We start from the raw sequence: 24,475 nt of genomic DNA, 5'->3' as shown, positions 1-24,475 counted from the left end.
TACATTGTTTAACAAATTTATTAGACTGCTTTTATGTTCTAACCATAAATACTTTATACATAAAAGTATGTTTAAAGTATTGAAAATCTAATATGATGCTATATTAAATACTTTAGTGGTTAATCCACCAGCATGGATAAGCTCTTAAATCAAAATAATATTTTTAATGCTAAAATAAAACTACCAGTAATGATTGTTACACTGAATTACACTCATTCTGTATTGCAAAGCACTCTTTTGTTGTGAAAAGCGCTACCTGAATGAACCTTACTTACCTAATTTGTGACTTCTCAGCAAAGTATAAAACATGAATTCAGTCATTATTAGTTTTACACAGGATTTCTAACATATTAGTTTTTTGTTGTTTTTATGACAGGTGGTCTAATGAATTTGTTAAGCACCGTATATGACAAAAAATAGCAATTTGTCCCATTTCTGAAGCTATATCATTGCAGGAATTGCAGGAAGACAAATATATTCTCTTGTTGCTACACCCAGTTAAAGGATAGAAAAGCTGTGTGCGTGACCATGCTATCGGTTGTATCTGACCCAAGGTAGACGTCTATGAAAGACACGTCCTTTGTGTGACACATGCATCTACCAGCAAACACAATGGGGCTCTGTGTTATCTCCATGGAGTGTGTCTGCCGTAATGAGTCATGTACAGTAGTTGTGCAGGCACAGAATCACCGGTAGCAGGAATATGTTCAATTCCAAGGTGCTGTTTTCAGCTTTAAATACAGTTGTCCGAGTGCAGCTTTGACCATTTTATGCTGAAATATCACATCTGTGTCCTCTGATTGTGCTGCTGACGTAATACAGTTTAGCAATTTGAAAAAAAAATCTGCTTCAAAAGAGGTAATTAGCCAGTTGTCTGTTGTACTCTCCTGTAATGGCAGTTAAACATTAAGAACTCCAGTGGCATAAAAAAGTCAGAAATATGAATGCCATATTATCTCTGACTAAATTACTTTCTATTTTATTTTGCTTTAAAAAATTGATGGTATAATTCTGTTTCATCTACCCACAGCTCCCCCCCATGCCCTGGACCCTGGAAACATTGTTTTGAGTGGCAGAGAGAGGAAGACGAGTAGTGAGGAAGGAGCTTCATTCCCTTTAACTACCTGCAGTGGTAGTTGCAGTGACCGAGCTCCATCTGCCAGCAGTGATTCTGGCTTGTCTGTTGCCTCACAGGGGCTGACTGGAGCCAGACTGAAGAGAGAAGCCAACCAGGACAAGTGCACCCAAGCAGGGAAGCTGGTCTCTGAGGTGGACTTTGAGCTTCCTCAGCGTCTTCAGGAAGTCATGACTGAGCTGGCTTCAACTAGTGGAAGAAAGGAGGAGATAGCTAGAGATGAGTCTGGATTGGGACACACAATCAATGGAGAGGCTTCGTCCAGCGAGAGGGAGACTGACATATTGGATGATGAGGATGAAGCAGATAGTGGTGCAGTTCCTGCTCTAGACATTCCGAACTCAAGTAGTATTTGCTCCCTCTCGTCCGAAAATCTGCCCAAAACTCAGAATCTAGCCCAAAGTGAGTACTTGACGCACTCCTGGGTACAGCAGCAACAAAAGGCTGCTGTCAGTGATAACTTCATTACAGTTGATGGGGATGGGAAGTCGAGCAGGATAAAGAAAGGGAGGCCACCACCTCTGGCTGCTCCAGACACTCCACCTCGAGGACTCAGCAGCAGGGAAGCAGTGCAGAGAGGGCTGGTGCATGAGAATGATGCACATATCATAGATAAAACACAGAACATACACTCTGCTAATACCACACAAACGTCAGCTTGTCAAGAAGACGAACTAGCGTCTTTATCCACAGACATTGATGAGTCCATAGAGCAGCTCAATCAGCTGATTCTGGATTTGGATCCCACCTTTGTTCCTGTTCCTACCTGCTATTCCCCCTTAACTCGCTCTGCTTCCCTACACAGCAATGGCCTCAGCAACAAGGGAAGAACTCATCAGTCAGGTAAAAACAAACACAATGCATGGCACATCAGCTATTACAAGTAATATATTCATCAATGAATGGGAAGCCTCAAATTTTAGCGATTCCTCTCTTATATCCGAGATATCTCCAACACCAGAGGGACATTTTAGAGGTCGACATTTGTGTGTTGGAGTGAAAGACCACCACACAGTTGTAACTATGTTCCCCTAAGGATTAATAATAATAATGATAAACTTTATTTATAAAGCACACTTAAAAACCAAGGGTATGCCAAGGTGCTTAACAAGTAACATAGATTAAGTTTAATATATTCTGTGAACAAATAAATGGAAATTCTACTTATTATACACATAGAAGTGTGGCGAATACTACTATAAAAGTGAAAAATATTGATTAGCATCAGTGTTGACTTTAACATCTAACCTGATCAGAATAGGTCATTTTATAAAATTGTTCTCGAGATTCTTGGCAATCAGAGGACAAATGATGGACGTCAGAATGATGGATAAAAACAATTTTTAAAAAGCCAGATGTAGCAAATACAATACACATTTGTTCGTGTTGTATGAAAAGAGAGAAGGGTGAATGGGTGTGATTGGGTGAATGTGGCATGTTGTATAGAGTGCTTTGAGTAGAAAAGCGCTATATAAGATTCAGTTCATTTACCATTACCACACCTGTGAAAATTGCTTGTGGACAGATGAAACTTGTATTTTATATATCGTTAAGCTCAGTTCAGTCTGAACACATGGAAGCTTTTATAACCCTGCCTGCAGTGCCGATGCACTCTTTGGTTGTGAGCTACATCTGCATTTCTTACAGAAGGTGTGTTTGTAAGTGTATTTCCTGAGAAGGAGGAAGCATTTGATTAAACAGCCTTACATATTCTTGCTATGTAAGCAGTGTAAAATCAGGCCCTCACTGCTTGCTATGCAATGATGTGTTTGCCCTCCAGTCTGTCTTATTTTGAATGGAAATATACAGAGGCAGAAATAAAAGGTTACATAAATAAGGTATGTGTGGTTACAGACATACTCGACTTCTTGCCAGTGAAAGAAATCAAAACAATCCTTTTTCATAATTTAATTTTATCAAAATTCAGTCGGGAATGTCAGATGCTCTTGGATAAAGTTAAGATATTATACATTTGTCAGGAGACAGTTTAGTCTTATTGCAGATTTAGGACTAAGGTTTACTGATTTACTTGTCGTTAAATAGTTACAGACTTTGATGTGGCCCTATCCCCACAGGTTAACTCAGCAGACTACTTGATGGGTGCGTAAGTTTTGATTGGCTTGTTTATATCTGGCATGCTTAACTCTGAAATCTTTGTGTAATGCAATTGAAAGTGGTTGCACAGAGGTTGAACGTGCAACACCCTCAACCGCTATATGAGCAGATGGTTGCCGCAATTACTTGCAATCTGAATGGGAAAGAATTCAATGCATTTACCAGCCAACCACTGAGTTGGTAGTCATCTGTGGTCAGTGGGTTTTAAGTGTACAAGTGATGTTATCATCCACCAGTGGTTCATGTAAGACCACCCCAACACTTGAGCGCTTGCAAGGTTGACAGCTCCTAAATCGTTCATATCAGTTCTTAAAATGTATGTTTGTAGCTGATGAAGTGTATCAGTAGGCTGGAGGTTGATCTGTAACTAACACTTCACTTGCTTAATTACTGTGGAAATGTTTCGAGGTAGGAACGTGTGAGCAATCAGGAATGCTTTTGAAGTTGCGACACAACACTTTGCTGTCCTTCTCCCTCTCATCATCTTCAGAAGAGAATAGCCCTCTCACAAACACGGTGGGCACGAAGTGATACTCGACACTGCTCCCTCGGCAGCCCCGCCGGTGTGTGACAGACAGTAACTGGATTAGTTTCAGTTGGTCCACTTTAGCTTTGCTTTCATGTGATTCTGAGATGATGAATACTCACAGTGAAAGCTGAGCTCACAGTGTTCCTTGTCACTGTTTATACATGAATCCACAACTGAGGGTGATCTCATGTACAGTATATCTGTATTGTGACTCACATCAGTCTGTGGTTGCTGTGTTATGGTGTGGTTTTGGTGATTGCTGTTGAGTAAGACTGTTTTATAACTTACAATAATCCCAAAATATTTGCCCAAGTATAGTTTTAAAAAAAATCCGCCTTTACTTTGTGGTCACAATTGCATGTAAAAATATTTTTCTTCTTTGGTTGAAACATATAGAACTGTGTGTAATCTACTGATGTAATCTCCACAGCATAAAACCCTGATTTCTGGACTCAGTGTCAGTGTTCTGACTGCTGTAATTCATACCTAGAAGGGATCATGCTGTGGTGAGAGGAAGGAGTGTACTCAGTGTGTACTAGTGTTACTAAGCAATGTTAGCAAGCTGCAGACAGTGCTGTAAACATAAACATATAAATATAAAGATACAAATTATAGAATTTAACTTTAACAGTGCCTGTTTCAGTGAAAACAACCATGATCCTTCTGTCCCCCCTTTCTTTAGCTGTAGATATGCTTTTTAATGCTTCGAAGTGATACATTTTAATATGGGAACCTATGGGAATTGACTCACTAGGACAAAGACCCCAAATGAGTGTCTGAGCCCACAAACTCATCAGGAAAAGTGCTTGCAGAGGTCAAGACAGAAGCTATCACCATTGGCTTTGTTTTTGCAACTCGGGAATTGTTTCTTACTTCTTTTTTTTTTACTTTTTGTGTTCTTTAATGTAGACATTCCATGAATGTCAGTTTGTGGCACTACCACTTTGACTTTAAATATCTGTCAACAAATTTGGGTAACTGATTTATAGTTATAATATTTTATTTAAAAACCCCAAAACAGGGATACAATCCTCTATTACAACACATGAGAGAAGAACCTAGTGAATGGTTGGTTGGTGGCGTGGGTTGCTGATGAGTTTTGCACATGGGGAGGCAAGCGCTACCATTGTGAACAAAGCTGTGGAGTTAGATCAGGTTTTGCAAGACTAATACTTTGTAAGACTTTAAAGCTGTTCATTGAAAGAACCAAGCAGTGCTGCCTTTTTGCTCCATCCAGATGTGCGTAGGTTGGATGTTGTTGTTTCTTAAAGTGATGTGATTTCTGGAACTGCAAGGTTAACCATAAGGAAAGGGGAATGCGCTAAGCAATAAGCCGATGGTGAGAGGCTTCATACAGTCTACATTTGGTTAGTCAGCTCAGGACGTATCTAGTTGTTTTTCTAAGCTGTGTGCACTCAGCGAGGCCAATACTAAGCTAACTGTTGCAGGCTCTTAGGATGATTTAAGTTACAGTAATATTGTAGTTATCTCATACTTCCTTATCAATTGGTTGACTTTTGGTTCTTTTTGAATCTTTAGCTATCAACTATACTCTCTTCATAGTTCCATACAACAAATGTTGTACTTACTGAGAAAGATCATTTAAGTATTTCTGATGTTAGATAAGATCCAGCTCAGGGGGCTATCCACTCATATTTGAAAAGAGAACAACTGATTGTTTCAGCAGATGGTTTCCAGAGAAGCCGCCCCGATGTTCCACCATCTGGTCACAGTGAAGTCTTGCTTAGTCATATAAGCTCTGCCCTTGTGATAGTCTCCCTGCTTTGTTGATACATGTATACTAATAGAAGCTTTTTGTCAGAGGCAACACGTCAAAGAGGAATCACCGTCATCAGCTTTTCTTTCTTAATTTGCAACCGGTCAGAATAAAGTCCAACTACTGTTCAGTGTTGTTTGTATTAGAATAGACAAAACTTTAAGCATATGCAATGGAGAAGAAAAAGGAATGACTGAATTTGAATCTGTGGTTGACTGCATTTCAGATCATAATCTGACTGACTGTCTGTTCTCTCCCTTTCTTCCTCACACACCACTGCCCTCCCCAACCTCAACCCTCGTTATCACTTTGCTTTCCAATCAGGTTGGATACAACAGAAGCAGGTCACTGATGTTACAGATTACGCTGGTCATCATAGTCCAGTATGGAGAGAGGGTGGACATCAGAGCCTAAGGAGTTCCCCAGGCTACAGTCCTTCCTTGCCCTCTCAGGTAAACACACTTTTTAGGTTTCATTTTAGTAAAATATATACTACATACTGGGATATATCTGTAAAAACAATTTTATTTAAACCTTAATACATAAAATAACACATAAAATAACAACACAGCAAACCTGCCAACGATCTAGCCTCAGTTAAGAAGCTTAATCTGAAATGAGATGTAAGCTATGGTAAGTGGGTTATTAGAAATGTAGCATTAAATGAAACAGATAAACTATCAAGAATAGAGCTAAAATATTTGAGCTATAGCATTAGCTAGTGTGACACAAAGGTAACATCACGTTAGCTTTGCACATTACTATAAATGGAATATGCAAAGCTAAAATATCACCAATGGAACTAAGCAAAAAGCAGCAAATCATCATCAGCTAATTTGAAACAATGCAAAGAAAATATTAGCAGTGCTAGAGAATCAGCAAATCTAATACAGTAGGTCAAAATCAAGCAGGGGTAAGCTAAAAGCATGAGCAAATTGGCTATAAAGCTAACATTGCATTGGATCATGCATAATCATCTGCTTTCAAAAAGCTACATTCTTTGAAGTAATCACCCTAGAAACATGCTATAAATTTTAAAATGCATGCCTGAGTAAAAGTAGTCAATGTGTCTCCTTCTGAATGCAAGGCATATGCCCAATCAGTAGTCAAACTCGACCCATTCTTTTACAAGCACGTCTGGGGTTATTCCAGTGGCTGTGGTTGTTATGCTACATGCTGGCAACCGCATAAAATGCATGAATGCCCTCTTTCCAAAAGTACGTGTTTCATTCGTCACTAGTGAACGGCCAAATTACCCATGTTTGTGTGGACAGGGCTTTACTAGATGTAGCACTTTCAATTTTGTTACAGAGAAGGAGATAAAGAGATCCTGATTGTGAAACAATGTCTACATCTTAATGTTGATGTTTCTTTGTCTTTGCTCTTATTTTTATTATTATTATCAGTCTTTTAGTTTTGCACTCAGTCTTACAGCTGGGTGGAATGAATGGCCCAAGTGTTTACACCAAAACACAGGCTGCAGCCACACACAGATCACAAGACTGATGTCTGCTTGTGTGTGTGTCTTGTCATCTTTTAAGACTTTGTGGGGAAAAATGGGCTTTTTACTTGTCTCCCCTTTTTCATACCTCTTTCTTACTTCTTTCTTTTTAAATAGCACGGACATCTCTATAAATACAACAGTGTGGACTATCAAGGACGGACAGTTAGCTCTGACATCGTCCCTCCCACTCCTGCCTTCCCAGTGTCTCCTCCAACGCCTTATGGTAAGAGATCATGTCAGAATGAACACTTGTGCTCGTGGGTGTGTTCGCATTAGCAAGTCTTATCAGTGTTCTCCTTCTCTTTCCAGTGAAACATTTCTCAGAGTTTTCCCAGCTCAGGACAGGCAGGCAGTTTGACCAACACAGCTTGACACAAGGTACATTTTGCCAGGAGTGTGTGAGAGACCAAAAACATAGATGAGTGTGTTACTGACAAAAGCACTCAATCCAAACACTTGAGCTCCTGATTGCTGTTGGACAGGGTTCAAGAGTTGGCTGGAATGTCCTTCTGGCATAGGATACCAAAAACACACACTCATACACATACCTAACCTATGCTTTGTTGCTATTAGCTGCATATGCTGGCATGGCTTTTGTTTTTGGTCATTTGTGTGTGGTCAGGGTAGATATATGCCTGATTTCTAGACCTTTGTCTTCATTATTTTCATCTATGTCTTTATATTATTTACGGTAAACCAAAAGGATTTCGATATCTTGTCATGCTGGATATCCGCTAATAATAGTTTCTCGGTAACAGAGGAAGAGACCACTGCTGGCAGGATGTCCACTCATGTCCTGTTCTGGGAGGGGACAGGGGGAGAGGGGAGGGTCTTTTGTTGTTGGGACATCCTGCTTAAGAAGGTGCGTACCACATAGCTACTGGAGGAGTTTATTGTGCTGTCAGAAATGAGTAAAAATGAGCATTTAATCATACTAAGGCAACATGGTGATGTTGTCTCAAGGCCAATCGCACATTATATGTACAGGTAGGGATGGGTACCGGTGTCCGGTGCCATGATGGCACCGGTTCTGACATAAACGGTAGTAACCAGACCGAAAAGCAGCGCACATTTCGGTGCTTTATTTCGGTGCTTTTTTTTCCTGAGCTGTGATACACTTCTAGCCAATCATTTTACGTTTCCCAGGATAGTAGGCGGGGCCAGGTACGTACGTTCAGTTAGAGCAGAGCTACAGATTAAAAATGTCCAAGGCGAAGCGGTCAAAAGTCTGGTTGTACTTCACAGCAAAATATGCAAACTCAGCAGCCTGCAACAAGTGCTTTAAGCTGATACTGTGATACTGTCAAAGGAGGTAACACCTCGAAACTGATGAAACACCTGGCGACGCATAGCGTTTTTTTTAAAAGCCGAGAAATGCGCCGTATTTGATAGCTTGCTGCGAGACCTCACACTGTGCACGTTGGGTGGGTTGCCAGTTATCGGACCCGGAGCAACATCCCCCAAAAACCCGAAGAATAGAGTCCTGGCCCCTAGCCCTGCCAGTGTAGCAGAAATGATGAGGATGATGATGGCAGCAGCCGTTCTTCTCTGCGTGAGTAGCTAAATGTTGTTCGTGTGTAATTTACGTTGAGTAGGCTAACCACGTTATTACATTAATGCATGTAAGGTGAACTAGCAAACATCATCATAGCTACATGTGGCTGTCCTCTTGTTTGATGGCAGATACTCCTTTCACCCTGGACAAAAAGGCTAAAATGACCAAAGAAAAAGTGGGAAACAGCTGAACATGAGAGGTTTTTGGACAAAGTTTGTGTTTTTTTTCCCATTGTTTAAGCACTGCTTCCAGCCAAGAGTGATACCATATATGCCCCATAGCTGCAGAAAAGGCTAACATTGTTATCTTTTTACAAAAAAAAAAAAAAACAAAACAGCTGAACATGGGAGGTTTTTGGACAAAGTTTGCGTTCTCCATTCTTTAAGCACCGGTTCGAGCACCGTTTAAGCACCGGCACCGTTTCAAAAGTACCGATTTGGCACCGGTATCGGATAAAACCTAAACGATACCCATCCCTATGTACAGGAGTTGCTCTGCTATTCAAAACTATGCTGTGAAGCTCCTGGTGCACAGTTCTTGTGCTGATGGCAATGGCAGAGGCGGTTTGGAACACTGGTTGCAATGGTGATATCCTATTATAGAGATAGTAATTAAAGTGATATTTATGGTGGCATTTTGCATTGTATTGCAGGCAGATTAGTTTGAGCTTTGAAACAGCGGGTCTGCCTGTTTATTGTAAACACGTTTTTCAAAGCAGAGCGGCAGCAGGATGGAGTAATAGCTGCTGAAAGAGTAATCATCAGTTATGTAAAAAAAGGCTTTTTTTTCTCTTTACTGCATGGATGAATTAACAAACAACACCAAATATCTTTCGCTCGGGGATCAGACAACAGTTTCCTGTTCCCCAACTTAAAATTAAACTGCAGTCTGGGAAAGAGTTTGCCTTGTCTGGACAAAACAGTGACGTACCACATTTGAAATATTTTTTTAATGTTTACAGTCATTATTGTAATCACAGTCTGACCTTAGGCTACTGCTGTGGACAGCATCAGGCAGCTAAAAAACAACGGCGCACCCAGTCAGACACACTAACGCTCCAGTAACGACTACCGAGGTATTCACAATAGGGCTGCCACAAACGATTATTTTGATAGTCGACTAGTCACCGATTATTTTTGCGATTAGTCGACTAATCAGATCATCATCCGTTGAACGTAAAAGTACAGCTTATTGAACCAGCAGCATCTGCTCTTATATAACTATCATTAGCTTACAGCTTTAAGTGTTTAAGGTCTGTGCTAACTAAAAATAAAGACAAGATGATAGTTAATTGAATTCTAATTAAATGTGCAGATTGTTTCGGTGGAGTTTAATAAACTCAGCCGATTTACTCAGGAACAAATAAAATACTGAAAAAAGCCAAACAATAACATTTTTAAGTTATCTAAGTGACTTGTATATGTTTAACCTGAGTAGGGCGGTGGGTTTGAAAACGATCTGCCGGGAGTCCGGTGCTCTCATGGCCCCCGGCTAGCTATCGAGCTAGTGGGTAACAGACGCCTCCGAAAACGTCGGAGCGCTTTTGAAAATATGTGGTGTCTTGATAAACTGAGCAGATATTTGAGGTTTCCACAGCTACATTCTCGCCTGAAAATATGTTAAACGTTTATTTTGTGACCCAGAAAGAATAATAAGAGTAATATTAAAACTAACTAGCTGCCGCCATTGTTGACAACTGCGCTGGGCCGCGCTATGAATTCTGGGACACAGTTTCTTCTTCTTCGGGGTTTAACGGCAGCTGGCATCCTTGTACATGCAGTGCTGCCATCTTCTGTTTCAGTCCGTTATTACACTCTTAAATCCTGCTACTTATTCCTGCGTCCTTTGTGATCTTACAAAGCTTCAAATGACGCGTCGACTATTAAATCAGTCGTCGACGATTTTGATAGTCGACGTAATCGTGACTAGTCGACTAATCGTGGCAGCCCTAATTCACAACAGATCCTGGTGTGTCATATGTGCTGGTATTTTTATGAAGCTCGTAGAATTATAGTGTACATTTTAGTATTCCAGTGAATTTGATAGACTTTTTTAAAGTCTACTCTAATTTGAGTCTAAAAGGAAAACTGAGTTTATTAAACTAACATGTGAAAGTTCTTTTTATTTAAATAAATATAAATTAGGGGGAATTGTCTTTTGCTTCTTTGCCAAGAGTTTAGTGAGATGCTATTACTCATTCTATATCTCTGGAGTTAGAGGGCAGTTAGCACTTGAGCAAAAGTATGCAAAGATAAAAAGCAGCTACACATAGGCAATATAGAGTTAGACAGATAATAAACCAGAATATGAACTTGAAAGTCTTATCTAACCATAAAAATGATCTAACTATAGTGTTTCTCATTTCCTAATAAAGAAAAGACAAAAAATGTAAAACAAAAAAAACATGTGAAACAGGTAAAGCAGTCACAGAATTTGCCAGTTACACTTAATGCATTTACTAGCACCCTAGTAGCACAAAAGCCAAATCTAAAAGTATAATATAAAGCAGAAAACAACATATTGTTTATTTCTTAAAGGTAAATAGCCAAAAGAGAAGAGCTGCTGCATCATAAACCTGAACCAAAACTATAAAGTTGGGGACCATACCCAGAAATGATAGTAGGGTAAAACACATGATAGAACTAGGGTTGATTTCTGAGTTAGGTGGTAATTATTCAAACATTGCATATAACATATGGGATGTTGTTATAAAAAGTGTTTTAACCAGTCAATGCATTGCGTATATGCTACTATATGAGTGCCTACAGAGATTTCTTACCAAAACAGAGATACCCCACACATGCTATATGCTTTAAGGCTGTTTAGTAACAACACTAAGATTTTTAAAATGGATAGCAGACTCACATCTAAGCCTTTGGGAAACCAACATTACAGTACCAGGCAATCATCAACCTAAAGATGAACTCTGCTGCGGTTTCTGCACTTGTGTACTTTCATATCCTCGTGATGGCAAGCTCAAATTCAAGTGTTATGTAATGATAATTTCTGTGTGTACTTTTGTATGAATCAAAATAAACACTGATATATATACAGAAGGTCTCAGCCAGCGGAAGCAGGCTTTAGCCAAGGAATGTAGATGTAGTTACGAGCTGAGGTTTAACAGAGTCAGATGGTTTGCTCAGATAGACACTTGACTTTCTGAACCTCAGGGGTGAAAGGTCGGGAGCAAGTCAGAGGGTATAGCACAGAGGGGAGCACGACCTCTTCAAACGGTTGCTTTTTGTTGTGCTTAGTGAATAGGAGTGAGCTAAAGGGTCTTTAGCTAAATATTTCAACGGTCATTGTGTAGACATGCAGTATAATGATCCAGATGTCAACAAAAGACTGAAAGTTGCCTGTAGTATGCACAGTGTCATGCAAAATAGCTTGCATAATGAATAATGTGATAATTTCACTCACTACACATGTGTCTCATAGAAGTTACGATTATATACAAGATGGATATACAAAGCAACTAAAGTACTTTGCTTAGTTTGTCACACTTGGGGTGTCCCAGTGCATCTCAGCTTGGAGTCTGATAGTCAAAAGAAGACTGTTTTCTCATTTGAATTTATATTTGGCCATAAAACTCCACATTCTTCCACATGGAGAGCAACAGCAAGATCCCATTACAAAACAGAGCAGTCATCACTGATAAGAGATATGACAAAGATTAAATCATTAACACCAAAAAGCAGCTGGAGGTGGGTTTCAAAGTGGCTTGCAAGCTGAGCTTGAGTGACTATGCAGCATGCCTGAGCTAATGCAACACTCGATAACTCTTTTTGATGCTGTTTAAGGCGTGTGTAGATGAATAACTGAAGTCAGCAATTCAAGTCAACTTCATCTCTGTAAATGTTACAGCAGTGTATAGCAAATTGAGCAGTAAAACTAGCATGCATTTTACAAATAAAAAAGGAAAAAGAAAAAACAAACAATGAAGATAAAACTAAAATCCATTCCATCTCATTTCCTGTCAAAACCAGGCATGCAGCGCATGCTTCATTTCAAGCAAAAGTAAACACAATTCAATTCATCAGGAGCTTTATGGTGTAATTTACGAGGTGCTAAGATTAGACACATGGCAGGAGACGCTGTCAGTGTGTCTGCATGCCTTTTCCTTTGCATTTGTAGTGAGCAGATGGTGGGAGTGGACACACATGCCCTGACAGAGAGCTCATAGAAAGTCTTCAAACCCCACCACCACCTCCTCTCTCTCTATGGTCCATAAAAGGCCACAAGTGACCTCTGACCCCTCTGGTATCCACTCTGATTGGGGGAAAGTGCTCACAGTAGCTGAGCAGGAACAATGCTCAGTGGTCAGTAAGAGGGAGGGAGTGGGGGGTTGGGAGGGCGGGGGGGATTCCCTACCTCTTCTTTCTTCCTCCCTCTCTTTTCTGTCCCTCCCTTCATACAAACCCAGAAGTTGTGCGGAGTCACAACACGCCAGGAACAAACAGGGGAGCTCATTTTTCCATCTGGGATACGAAAGGAATTGGGCATGGCAGCGAAACTATCCAGCCCCTGAAAACACACACACACACACACACACACACACACACACAAGAAACCTCCAGTGAGTTGAGTTCACATTGCTTTGTTGCATACAGAAGTGAAAAAAGGGAGAGAGAGAGAGAGAGAGAGGGAGGAGGAGATTCTTGGTCACAGGGAGGCTTTCATTCACACAGTGAGGCAGAGCGTAGTAGAAAGAGATAGAGGTTTTTGGAACAGGAAGGGGAGATCCTGGAAGTTTGGGGGTAAACAGGAAACCTACAAACAGGAGGACAACTTCTGAGAGTGTCACCGTCATGACTGCATCTCTTGGTATGTACGTGCACACACACACATATGCCAGAAAGCCTGAATGATTGTGTATGATTGAATAGTTTTGTTCACAAGTGTGGGTACACACCGGCTGCAACCACCTACAGTCATGATACACCGGTGAGCTTTTAACAGGTTTCCTTGTGTTCTTTATTTTTATTTTCTCAGTTTTCCTTATATTCTGTCTCTTGTTTATGAAATGTTACCTCTCCCTCAGTCCCTCGCAGAATTTTTAAGGAGGCGCACATGCAGAGAAACACTTCCCCTCTCTTCTCTCTAATCCAGGTCTCTGGTATTAGCCAACACTTCCTGGAATTTTTCCTTTTTCATCCACCCCCATCCCTCCTTAAAAACCCCACATTCTGTCTCTTTTTGTGCATGAAAAAACGATTTAGCGTGCAGCCCGTCTGACATCTCACACTCGGTGGGATGGTGAGGTGGTTTGTTCCATTGCCGTGTTCATGATGTCATCCCTTTAAAGGCTATTATGGCCTGTGTTGTGCAGTCATGGAGGCTGATGTATTGGTGGTTAACCGAAGGAGGTCCCGTTTCCCCCTTTTTTTCTGCCCTACTGACCTGGGTTGAACTGAAAAGTCTTTGAAGATTTTCATTTTTTTTGGGGTGCTTATTGCTCCCAGCATTCCCCCGGGATGTCACACTCAACAAAATAAGCCACAAGTAAACTTCAACTTTATTTTTCCTCCAGGAACAATCTTTGTCTTGGTTTTAATTTCTAAGTGTTGAAGTCAGGTTTTGAACTTGGAGTAAGTACAGCTGGTCTTTTTGATATTTTTATAATACTGGATAAATGAAATTGCAAAATGGTGCATCCTTTGAATTTGATGCATTTTACCGCTATTTCTGGACATTTGATAAGCAAAAATATATGAAAAGCTTAAGGAAATGAGATACAAATTTGCAAAACTGGTCACCAGGACTTCTTCAGTGCGGTGGAAATAATAATAATAATAATAATAAACTAGAAAGCGAAAATTTCTGAAGAAATTTTAAGTGTGCCTATGCCGCCGCTAATCAGTATAGTTTGCCATTCAAACGGCTACAGAGAGCAAAACTCAGCAGAGCAGCCATTCTCCACCATGAACTATGGTAAAACCAAACACCGCTCGCGCCTCACAGATGACAGCTTACAGTTTTGTGTAAAGATGAGGTGACTTCGTACAGCCCCAATTTGTAGACGCTGTGCGCAGAGGTTCATAAGCAGACCCGACAATGTTTGCATGAACACACTTTGAAGCATTACGTTATGGACCACTTTTCACACATAGTTGCTGTACCCACACAGCCGGCTGTAGCTTTTCATCTCATAGCCCGACACATACACAAAAAAAAAAAAAAAAAAAAAAAAAGCAGAGAGAGCACAGACTTTACACCTGAGAGGCGTGATTGCAGATGCCGCTGAGGTGGGTCCACCTCCCCTGCAGCGGCACTGCAGACCACGCCCTGCCACACACATCAAACACGTAAAATAAATATTTATGCACTTTTCATTCACTTTTTGTTTTTTGTTATTTTTACACAGTGTTCTGAATGATTAACAATGGTCTACAGCCAATCTTGTGTATTATTATACAAACTTTGGTTGTAAGATTCAGATAACTATTTAATAAAAGCTAAATATTTTATATGAGAGTAAGAAAGAAAAGTATATCTTTGTCTCATACTCTCATCAGACAATACATGAACCTCTCAATAAACAAAATATATGCTCGGCTTAAATGACAAACCGCTATTTTACACAGTGGAACACTTATTTTTAAACAAAACCAATGCAGTTCGCCACTGACAGTGCTTACCTTTGCACATCACAGTAAACACTGAACCAAGATGGCGCCCACGCGAACGAGAAATCTGAACTACGGTGTCCTGCAGAGGACAAATGGTCAAAATTGCTAAAATTTACAACATATATGCAGCTCAACAGCGACACCTTGTGACTTATTCCAGTCACTACCTTACATATACATAACGTCTTACCTGACATTCAGTTCACCGGACACTCATACTGAATCACCAGCCCATATAAATAAAAAATAAGTCCAGCAGCCAACCAAGAGTCATCACGAAAGACTAGGGGTGACACGACAGCGTGAGCGGGCCTGGGTGTCAGCCAGCCCAGCCTGGGTGTCAGCCAGCCCGACCTGGGTGGCAGCCAAGCCGCGCTAGCCAGCTAGCCGGCTAGCTGCCATGCGGCGGTGAAACGAGAGCGTGAGCCGGCCTGGGTATCAGTCAGCCCGGCCTAGGTGTCAGCCAAGCCGCCCTAGCCAGCTAGCTGCCATGCGGCGCTAGCAGTAACATCGTGAGAGATATGGGACTTCTTGATAAAATATGGGACTTCTTGATAAAACGAGCAGATATTTGAAGTTTACACCCCTACATTCTCGCCTGAAAATAGGGGAGGCTGTCATAAAGTTCAAAATCAGTAACTTAGCGCGCACAGCTGTATAGAAACTCCGTCGTGCTAGCTAGCACGCAGTACAGTTATTGTAACTGTCAGCACAACGAAAATAAACTACACCTAAACTCGGTTTATATCTGACCCAAATAGAGTGCAGTTAATAACGTCTTACCTGAAATTCAGTTCACCAGCCGCCTGCTTCTCCTGCATTGGGTTTCCCTTATCCACGATTGAGCTCCGCGTTAGCCACCACCGGTCGATCGGTGTTTCTTTCCCCGCATACGAGGGGAAGAGACATATACCGGTGGCTAACGCGGAGCTAGCTAGCCACCGGTATATGAACAACTCAGTTATTTTTTCCACATCGACCAGCATCATCGGCCCATATAAACGAAAAATAAGTCCAGCTAAGACAAAGACTGTTTGCGGAGCGATCGGGGGTGAAAGGAGTTAGAGACGCCTCACTGAAAGCCAAGCCTGGGTGCTTTTGAGCGAAGCGGCGCCGGCTAGCCGGCCGGCCGAACTAGCTAGCCGGCCGGCCGAACTAGCTAGCCGGCCGGCCGAACTAGCTAGCCGGCCGGCCGAACTAGCTAGCCGGCCGGCCGAACTAGCTAGCCGGCCGGCCGAACTAGCTAGCCGGCCGGCCGAACTAGCTAGCCGGCCGGCCGAACTAGCTAGCCGGCTAGCAGCAACATCGTGAGAAATCTGTTGCTAATATGGGATGTTTTGACAAAACGAGCAGATATTTGACGTTTACACACCTACATTCTCACCTGAAAACCGGTCGATCGGCGGCCGCCTCACATGTTTCTTTCCCCACATATGAGGGGAAAGAGACACATACCGGTGGCTAGCTAGCTCCGCGTTAGCCACCACCAAACAACTCAGTTTTTCCTCATCGACCAGCATCATCGGCCCATATAAACGAAAAATAAGTCCAGCTAAGACAAAGACTGTTTGCGGAGCTATCGGGGATGAAAGGAGTTAGAGACGCCTCACTGAAAGCCAAGCCTGGGTGCTTTTGAGTGAAGCGGCGCTAGCTAGCCAACATCGTGAAAAATCTGTTGCCAATATGGGATGTTTTGACAAAACGAGCAGATATTTGACGTTTACACACCTACATTCTCACCTGAAAATATCTTAAAAGTTTACTTTGTGACCTAGAAACACAAATAAGAGGAATATATTAAACCAAGTGGCAGCCGCCATTGTTTGACTGGTAGAGGCGTGCTTTGAATTGTGGGATATGCAGTTTTCCACCAAGCATACACCCTTGCCGTTACCGTAACTATTCAATGCTTCGTGCAACCTTAAGAATTCCAATGGTTCCTGAAAGCACCGACGCTGTGCGCGCCGTTCATATTGTTGTCATTATGGTAATCCAAATACGGGGACATACCACTAGAGTGAGCCAACACACCACAAATTAAGTGAGTGAGCAAACACACCACAAAGTAAGTAAAGTTTCACTTTCGTTCGTTCCCATTCATTTGAATGGGCAAAAACTTGCATTAAAATATTCATATTTAAAAAACTATAGAAGTAATAAACACCAAAAGTCATAGCACACCATTCCTGATCCAGCCGCACAAAATGATATAACATATATGAAGCTTGTGTCAGGCTGAAAAAGGAAAATAATAATAATAATAATAAATCCGAGCAATAGTAATAAGTGTGCCTTTTGGCATAGGCACACTTAATAATCCCTGCTTTGCAACAGAGAAGGAAAGTTAGGCACAGACATAACTAGAGAAGAGTGGCACATTAAAAGAAAATCACCTGCTTCATTATCAAAATCACTCCTTGAGTAACCCTTTTATGAAATGGGTGGTTTCTTTGCCATATTTCAGGCCAGCTTGTAGAACAAAATGGCTGAGTTTACATCAGAAGTTAGTGAGGGGGATCTCTGCCTATGCAGCTATCCTAGAAAAAATATTCTAATTATCATCAAACAAAATCTTTATTTATATATACAGAGGTGTCAAAACTGATCATTGAGGGTACTTCTTTATGGTGGAAAGAGTTCAGGTCTTGAGTGTACCATATGCCTCCAGAACAGCTTCAGTGTGTCTTGACTTGGATTTTCCACATCTCCATAGAGAAGTGATCCATCATTTTACTGCTATAGAGTTTTTCCAAACACAGTGGTTCACAGTCTCCCATAGGCAATCAACTATGTTGAGATCCAGTTTTATGATTCACATGATTTGGATTTTCAGTGAGTCTTTGTTCCTATATGAACAGGAGGCATTGTATATCGTAAAAGAGAGCACTACCTTGGGCACAGAATAAAGGTGATCCCTCAGAACAACACTGGGTTGATTTGTAGTGCAGTTTTGGTTCACTTGTCCCTTCAGGATAGACAGGAAACTGCCCCCAACAGCATGATGACCAGATCCCTAAATAATAGGGGTCAAAAGGGTCACTGTTTCCCTTTATTTTGTTACCCACCTGTGGTTAATGAAAACAGTCCAACATTTATGGGTAAAGAGAGATAGTATGTCAGGCGTAGGCAAAGAACAGGTGTAATTCCATTACAAAATGTTAAACTGCTTTAAACTGCAGACAAGAGTAAAATACCAAAAGCACAAAATGTCTTGATAGAAACATGAAAACTCAACACCACAGAGAAAGAACAGCTACAAACTAACAAATAAACAGAGTCATCTCTCTATGACGATTGTTATGATGCTGTTATGGTTGATGCATTGGTAATTGTTGGCATGATGTCAACACTGCCCTGTAGTCAGGATAAAAGTGAAAGAAGTGGTTTCAAAGTTTTTGGCACAGTGTCTTTTCCAACGACTGCACCAGTCTCAGGTTTTGAAATCCATCTCCACCAGTATCCAGACATCATTGCCAAAACTATGTCGCATGCAACATTTATGCACTGCTTGGGAGGTGGGTTCTTTTCTTTTTGTTACCACTGGCAACGTACAAAAGTCTCTTGCATGACATGCGGAAATAAAAGCCACAGCCACAGAAATGGTTGAGTGTTATGGTGAAGTGGATGTGTCATGATGTTTCCTCGATGTTGCATTCAGAATATGTTTTTGCTGCCCTCAAATGTTCAAGTATTCTGACTTTAGCCCTTTTACTGTGTAGAAGCTTTTTCAAATACTAATAACTATAACAAGTAGCTATTTTCAGTTAATTAATTCTAAATAATCACCAAAAAAGTGTATTCAATGAGAATTTGACACTATTAAGTAGTAAGAATTAAGTACTATGGTTAAAGTAGAGCAATTCAAGAATTTTTTTTCGTTTATTACCATACTGCACACTAAAATTAAGCACTATCACTAATCACTAAGTTTTTTGTTTGTTTTTTAAATTTTCAGTTCAGTTGTATTTACATAGTGCCAAATCACAAAAACAGTTACATAAAGCATTTTATATGGTAAGGTAAAGACTGGACAACAATACAGAGAAAACAGAAAACCCCAACAACTAGATGAGTCCTGTGAGCTAACACCAAACCGACCACTTGCTGCAACCAGTTGGGGCTGAAGGAAGGAAGACAGAACAGGACTAGACAAAAATATCAAGGAATCTGAAGATAGTTGTTGTTAGCATAAGTAGCTGCACAGTGTCAATAACAGGTTCAGAATTTAGAGAAGTTTAAAAAAAAAAGCTCCATTTCCCTATGGGACAAATTTATTGACAAAGGCTGCTCAGAGACACTGTGCAGATGTTTGACTTTTGCTGTGGCGCAGGAAAGCAAGGGCAAAGATTGAGAAAATCAAACCACAAGATGGAAACTTTTGACAACAGAGCAGACAGAGGGCCTGTTCAGGACACAGGCACCAAGATGGAAAAACCGAAACAAGGATTTTGTTCCTCCAACCATTAATCAACAACTGGTCCGTGTTAAAGCTCTGGCTATGTGAGACTAACCAGAGCATACATTGTCTAGCATGCAAATGCTGATGATGCAATCATTTTTAGTACATCTGCACTTTGGAACCATATGACAAAGCAGGAAGTATGGAATCTATAGGCAGTCCATATGATATGATCTTTGCACAAGGGTGGAGTTTATGGCCAGATTTGAACAGGGTAAGGTTTATCTCTCAGAAGAACTAAACAACGATATAGACTTATGGAGCAGCAGAAATGCTCACAGAAGAGGACTTACATCCAGTTATTTTGTATTCATTATTTTGCTGTAACTATTATTTCCACACAGACAGATTAAAAAAAGTGCAGCATTTTAATTACTTGTTGTGTTAAATTTGAATTTAATTTGAATTAAACTGAATGAATGGCTGTATTAGACTTATCAACATGTCTATTTGACCTACAGTGATTTGAGACAGAAAAAATAAATTGACAAGTTGTTTTTTAGTTAGCATGTCTCCACTGTGTTAGAAAGGCTCCAACATGTGATTACTTCTCCAGACGGGTCAAGTTTGAGGAATTTCACTTGAACTGATCAAATATCTGGGTTGTTTACATGCTTTACTGATACATAGAATACTGATATTCATCTTCATCTTGAGGGAGCTAAAACTGAATAACATGAGCATGTGATGATTGATTTGCATAGTTATGTCATTATATTATGAGTGAAACCATAGCACTGAATCTGACTGTGGTCCATAAAATCATTGTCATCATGACAATGCCCTAATAAAAGCCCGAGCGATGGTCTAGTCCCTTCAAACACAGTCTTGATTACTGGACTTTATTTAAGAGATAAGATAAGATAAGATAAGACTTTATTGATCCCACAGCGGGGAAATTTTTGCGTCGCCTCAGCTCAGGTACAGATATATGAAGGAAATACAAAAATACAAATAAGTACAATCAATGAAAAAAGTAAGATAATACACTATATACAATGGTAGCATACACAGTATGTGATTATGGATATAGTTGGAAATATGGAAGACATAAACTATATAGCTTGGAAGGTCATGGAAGGTCCATTATGCATGAAGTGGTGACCGTGGATGTTCACAGTGTCCAGTGACTTATGACATCGTGATAGAGGAGTTATAGAGACTAACTGCTGTTGGGATGAATGATCTGCGAAAGCGCTCCTTCCTGCAGCGAGGGTGTTTCAGTCTCTGACTAAAGGAGCTGCTCAGCCCACTCACATACTCATGCAGTGGGTGATGTGGGTTGTTCATGATGGATGTCAGCTTTACTAACATCCTCTCCTCACCAACCACCTCCACAGACTCCAGGGGACATCCCAGCACAGAGCTAGACCTCTGCACCAGTTTGTCAATCCTGCTCCTGTCCCTGTCCGTGCATCCACTCCCCCAGCAGGCCACTGCATAGAAAAGGGCAGATGCTACCACAGTGTCATAGAATGTCCTTAACAGAGTCCTGCAGACTCCGAAGGACCTCAGTCTCCTCAGCAGGTGGAGTCGACTCTGGCCCTTCTTATACAGGACGTCTGTATTTGTAGTCCAGTCCAGTTTATTGTTGAGGTGAACACCCAGGTATTTATAAGAGTCCACTATCTCAATGTCTTTCCCTTGGATGTTCACCGGTGTTGTAGGGGGTGACTTCCTCCTGAAGTCTATGATCATCTCCTTTGTCTTGCCGGCGTTGATTCGGAGTACGTTGGTCTCACACCAGCCAACAAAGTCACTGATGACCCCCCTGTATTCCTGATCATTCCCGTCTGATACGCATCCAATGATGGCTGTATCATCTGAGAACTTCTGTATATGGCAATCGTCCGAATTATAACAGAAGTCTGAAGTGTAAAGGCTGAACAGGAAAGGTGAGAGAACCGTGCCCTGTGGTGGCCCCGTGCTGCAGATTACCACCTCGGACACAGTCATGGAGCCTCACATACTGTGGTCTGTTGGTAAGGTAGTCGATGGCCCATGCAGTCAGCTGTTTGCCTACTCCGGCTCCCTCCAGCTTCCCTCTCAGTAGTGCGCGTTGGATGGTGTTGAAAGTACTGGAGAAGTCAAAACACATGACAGTGCTCCCCGCCTGCTCTAAGTGAGAGAGGGATCGGTGTACCAGGTAGATGACAGCGTCATCCACCCCAATTCCAGAATGGTAGGCGAACTGCAGGGGGTCCATCTCTGAGCCCACCAGTGGCTGAATGTGGTGCAGGATGAGCCTTTTCATGGTCTTCATCAGATGAGAAGTCAAGGCAACAGGCCTGAAGTGGTTGGGCTCCCTGGGGTGTGCGATTTTTGGCACCGGAACCACACAGGAAGTCTTCCACAGTTCAGGAACCCTCTCCAGGCTCAGGCTCAGGTTGAAGATGTACAGGGCCACCTGACAGAGCTGCTCTGCACAGTCCCTGAGCAGTCTGGAGCAGATTCCATCCGGACCTGCTGCCTTCCTTGCCTTCGTCCTCTTGAGCTGATTTCTCACCAGTGTTGTTATGAGAAATCTGTTGTTACAGTGTTGTTATTCGTCACTCCCTCTCCTTTGCCAATTTACTGAGTTGATAAAACTGTCAGTCTGAACACTAACAGAGAGCAAAGGAATCTGTTTCACATACAACCTCCTACTAGTTTGCCCTCCCCACAACTTGGACACTAAGTTTCTGAATAGCTGAATGGGAGGATGAGGAGGAGGAAGGAGGACACCGCAGAAACTCAAATTGATTGAGTTTTTTTTTTCCAAGTAAGGCCTTACCAGACAGCTGATTGCATTCTGATTTAGGGCCAGGTGATACCAAAGAGAAAGCTGCATGCCCTTCTCTCCCCAGATTCAGACAAACAGTTGATCCGACTGCAGAAAAATGGGCTAAATTTGTTTAAAGTTGCTTTTGGAGATACTTTTGGCAGCTTATCATCTTCATTGATGGTTAGGTCCTGGCTAAATTGCCCATACAGTAAGGAGACTTAATCATAATTGTATTGTTCAGTTTAGAAAATCAAGAAAGAAAAACAGAAGCAAATGTTTTACATGTGCCAGATGAGTTGGATGTGGATCACGTTGGTTGCTGGCACATTGCTGTGGTTGTCATTTGAAGAGAAGAAACTGACTTGTCTACAAACACTGATCTATAGTGAAAACTGCAAAATGAACAGCAGATTGACACTGTTTGGCTTCAAAGCCCATTAGCTAACTTTTAACTTGAAGGCAAATCTTCTACATTTCCCAAGTGCTACTACTGCTCGTCTAGTAGTGAGTGAGTGTTTGGCGACAAACATGAAAAATTATAGGCAACCATTAAAATCTGTTAGCACCAGAAGCAAACATTAGCAGGTTTTTAGCACAGCAACCAATTTCTCCCAATGAGAGTATATGAAACTATATACTGAAATTTGGCTTTTAGATAAAAAGCAAAACATAACAAGAGCCAACTTAGCAAAAACTGACTTAAAATACATCTAATGTGTGTGGAGATTCTTCACAGAAATATATTAAACAAGCTGAAAAGATATTTTCATCATGCCTTCTGCCTTTCTTTTAGAGGACAGACGTCTTGTTAGAGATGTAGTAATTGTCACGAGCTGAAAGCAGGGACTCAAGCGCAGAGCAGGTTGATGTCTCAGAACACGATTTATTTACACACCCGTGCAATAATATATACAGTGACGGGAAATTCAGGGTTCCAGGGGATTAGGGGAAGGCTCTCTCTCTCTCACGCTCGCTCACGTCCTCACACACGTTCGTACCGCGGGGAGGTCACAGGTCCGGGAAGATAAGCTGGAACAGGGAAAGGGAGACATCACTTCACAAATCACGAAGGCATAAAGGTGTAAGACCACGGGAGCTGGAAAGGTAGACTAACGTCAGTAGCGCAATCATCCCGCGATGAGAGGATCTGTGACCCAGCCTCAAATAGAAGACGGATAATCAGCTGATCGCCAACAGCTGTGAGAGCCAAGGGCGGGAGCCAGCTGTGAGCTCCGCCCAGGCAGAGAGATAGGGGGAGAAAGAGAAAAAAAACACAAGTGTAGCCTTGTGAGGCCGGCTGGGCAGGCACGGGGACCATGACAGTAATTGTTGTTCCTTCTTCTGTAATGGACGAATACTCCTCAATTGGAGAATTAGCACCAGCAGTTTTTATTCCCCCAACCTAAACATCATCAGTTTGCAGATGGAAATGGTGATTCATGTGCTTTGTTCAATATGCTTTAAAAATTTGCTGTAGTTTTTGCACATATATACCATCCATTGTATGTAGTCTGTAAATATTTTTGATAAATTACAAGAGGTTTGGTACTTACATATGCAAATGTTACTTTGAACTTATTTAATAGATTTGCTGTTGATTTCTAAACAAATGCAGATTTCATTTTGTCTTTTAAGTGATTGTAAGTATTTTGCTATTTATCATCAAAATTCGACTGCATGCTGTCAGGTATCGATCAAATAGGCAAAAAGTATGAGAAATGCTGTGTACGCACAGAAAAAGTCCATCTCTAAGACCTCAGCATATTTTCAGCCTTCCTGTTGCACACTCGGAATTGGAGTTGTTTATAAACAGGAAACCAGTACTTAAATCATCCAAAAACTCACGTTGGCAGATTTATATAGAAATTAAGCTTCAACTCGGGGTTTGACTTGTTCTCATTAAAATTAAGGTTTCTGCTGTCAGGGCTTAACTTTTAAATTCACCGGAATGAACAAGAACCTTACTTAAGCTAAACTATTTGTGACATTATTATTTCTTCATAATACA

The 24,475-nt window shown here is 41.2% G+C and overlaps 1 protein-coding gene across 2 annotated transcripts in view; it reads left to right on the top strand.

Annotated features, from left to right (window-relative positions):
* Positions 1-24,475, top strand: part of LOC146614721 (tensin-3-like) — a 55,532-nt gene that overhangs the window by 17,932 nt on the left and 13,125 nt on the right. Inside the window, exons 13-16 of one of the 2 annotated variants that reach the window (XM_085375630.1) lie at positions 1,031-1,978; positions 5,881-6,008; positions 7,175-7,283; positions 7,370-7,438. In XM_085375630.1, coding sequence (XP_085231756.1) covers positions 1,031-1,978; positions 5,881-6,008; positions 7,175-7,283; positions 7,370-7,438 — 1,254 coding nt within the window. The remainder of the gene's footprint in view (positions 1-1,030; positions 1,979-5,880; positions 6,009-7,174; positions 7,284-7,369; positions 7,439-24,475) is intronic. The other variant, XM_085375633.1, reaches the window with a different exon arrangement.

This window comes from Diplotaxodon limnothrissa, linkage group LG17 (genome assembly GCF_057381915.1).
Source record: "Diplotaxodon limnothrissa isolate DT_005_m linkage group LG17, D_limnothrissa_male_GT1.1, whole genome shotgun sequence".
NCBI lineage: Eukaryota > Metazoa > Chordata > Actinopteri > Cichliformes > Cichlidae > Diplotaxodon > Diplotaxodon limnothrissa.
This window is presented reverse-complemented; position numbering and strand designations above follow the sequence as displayed.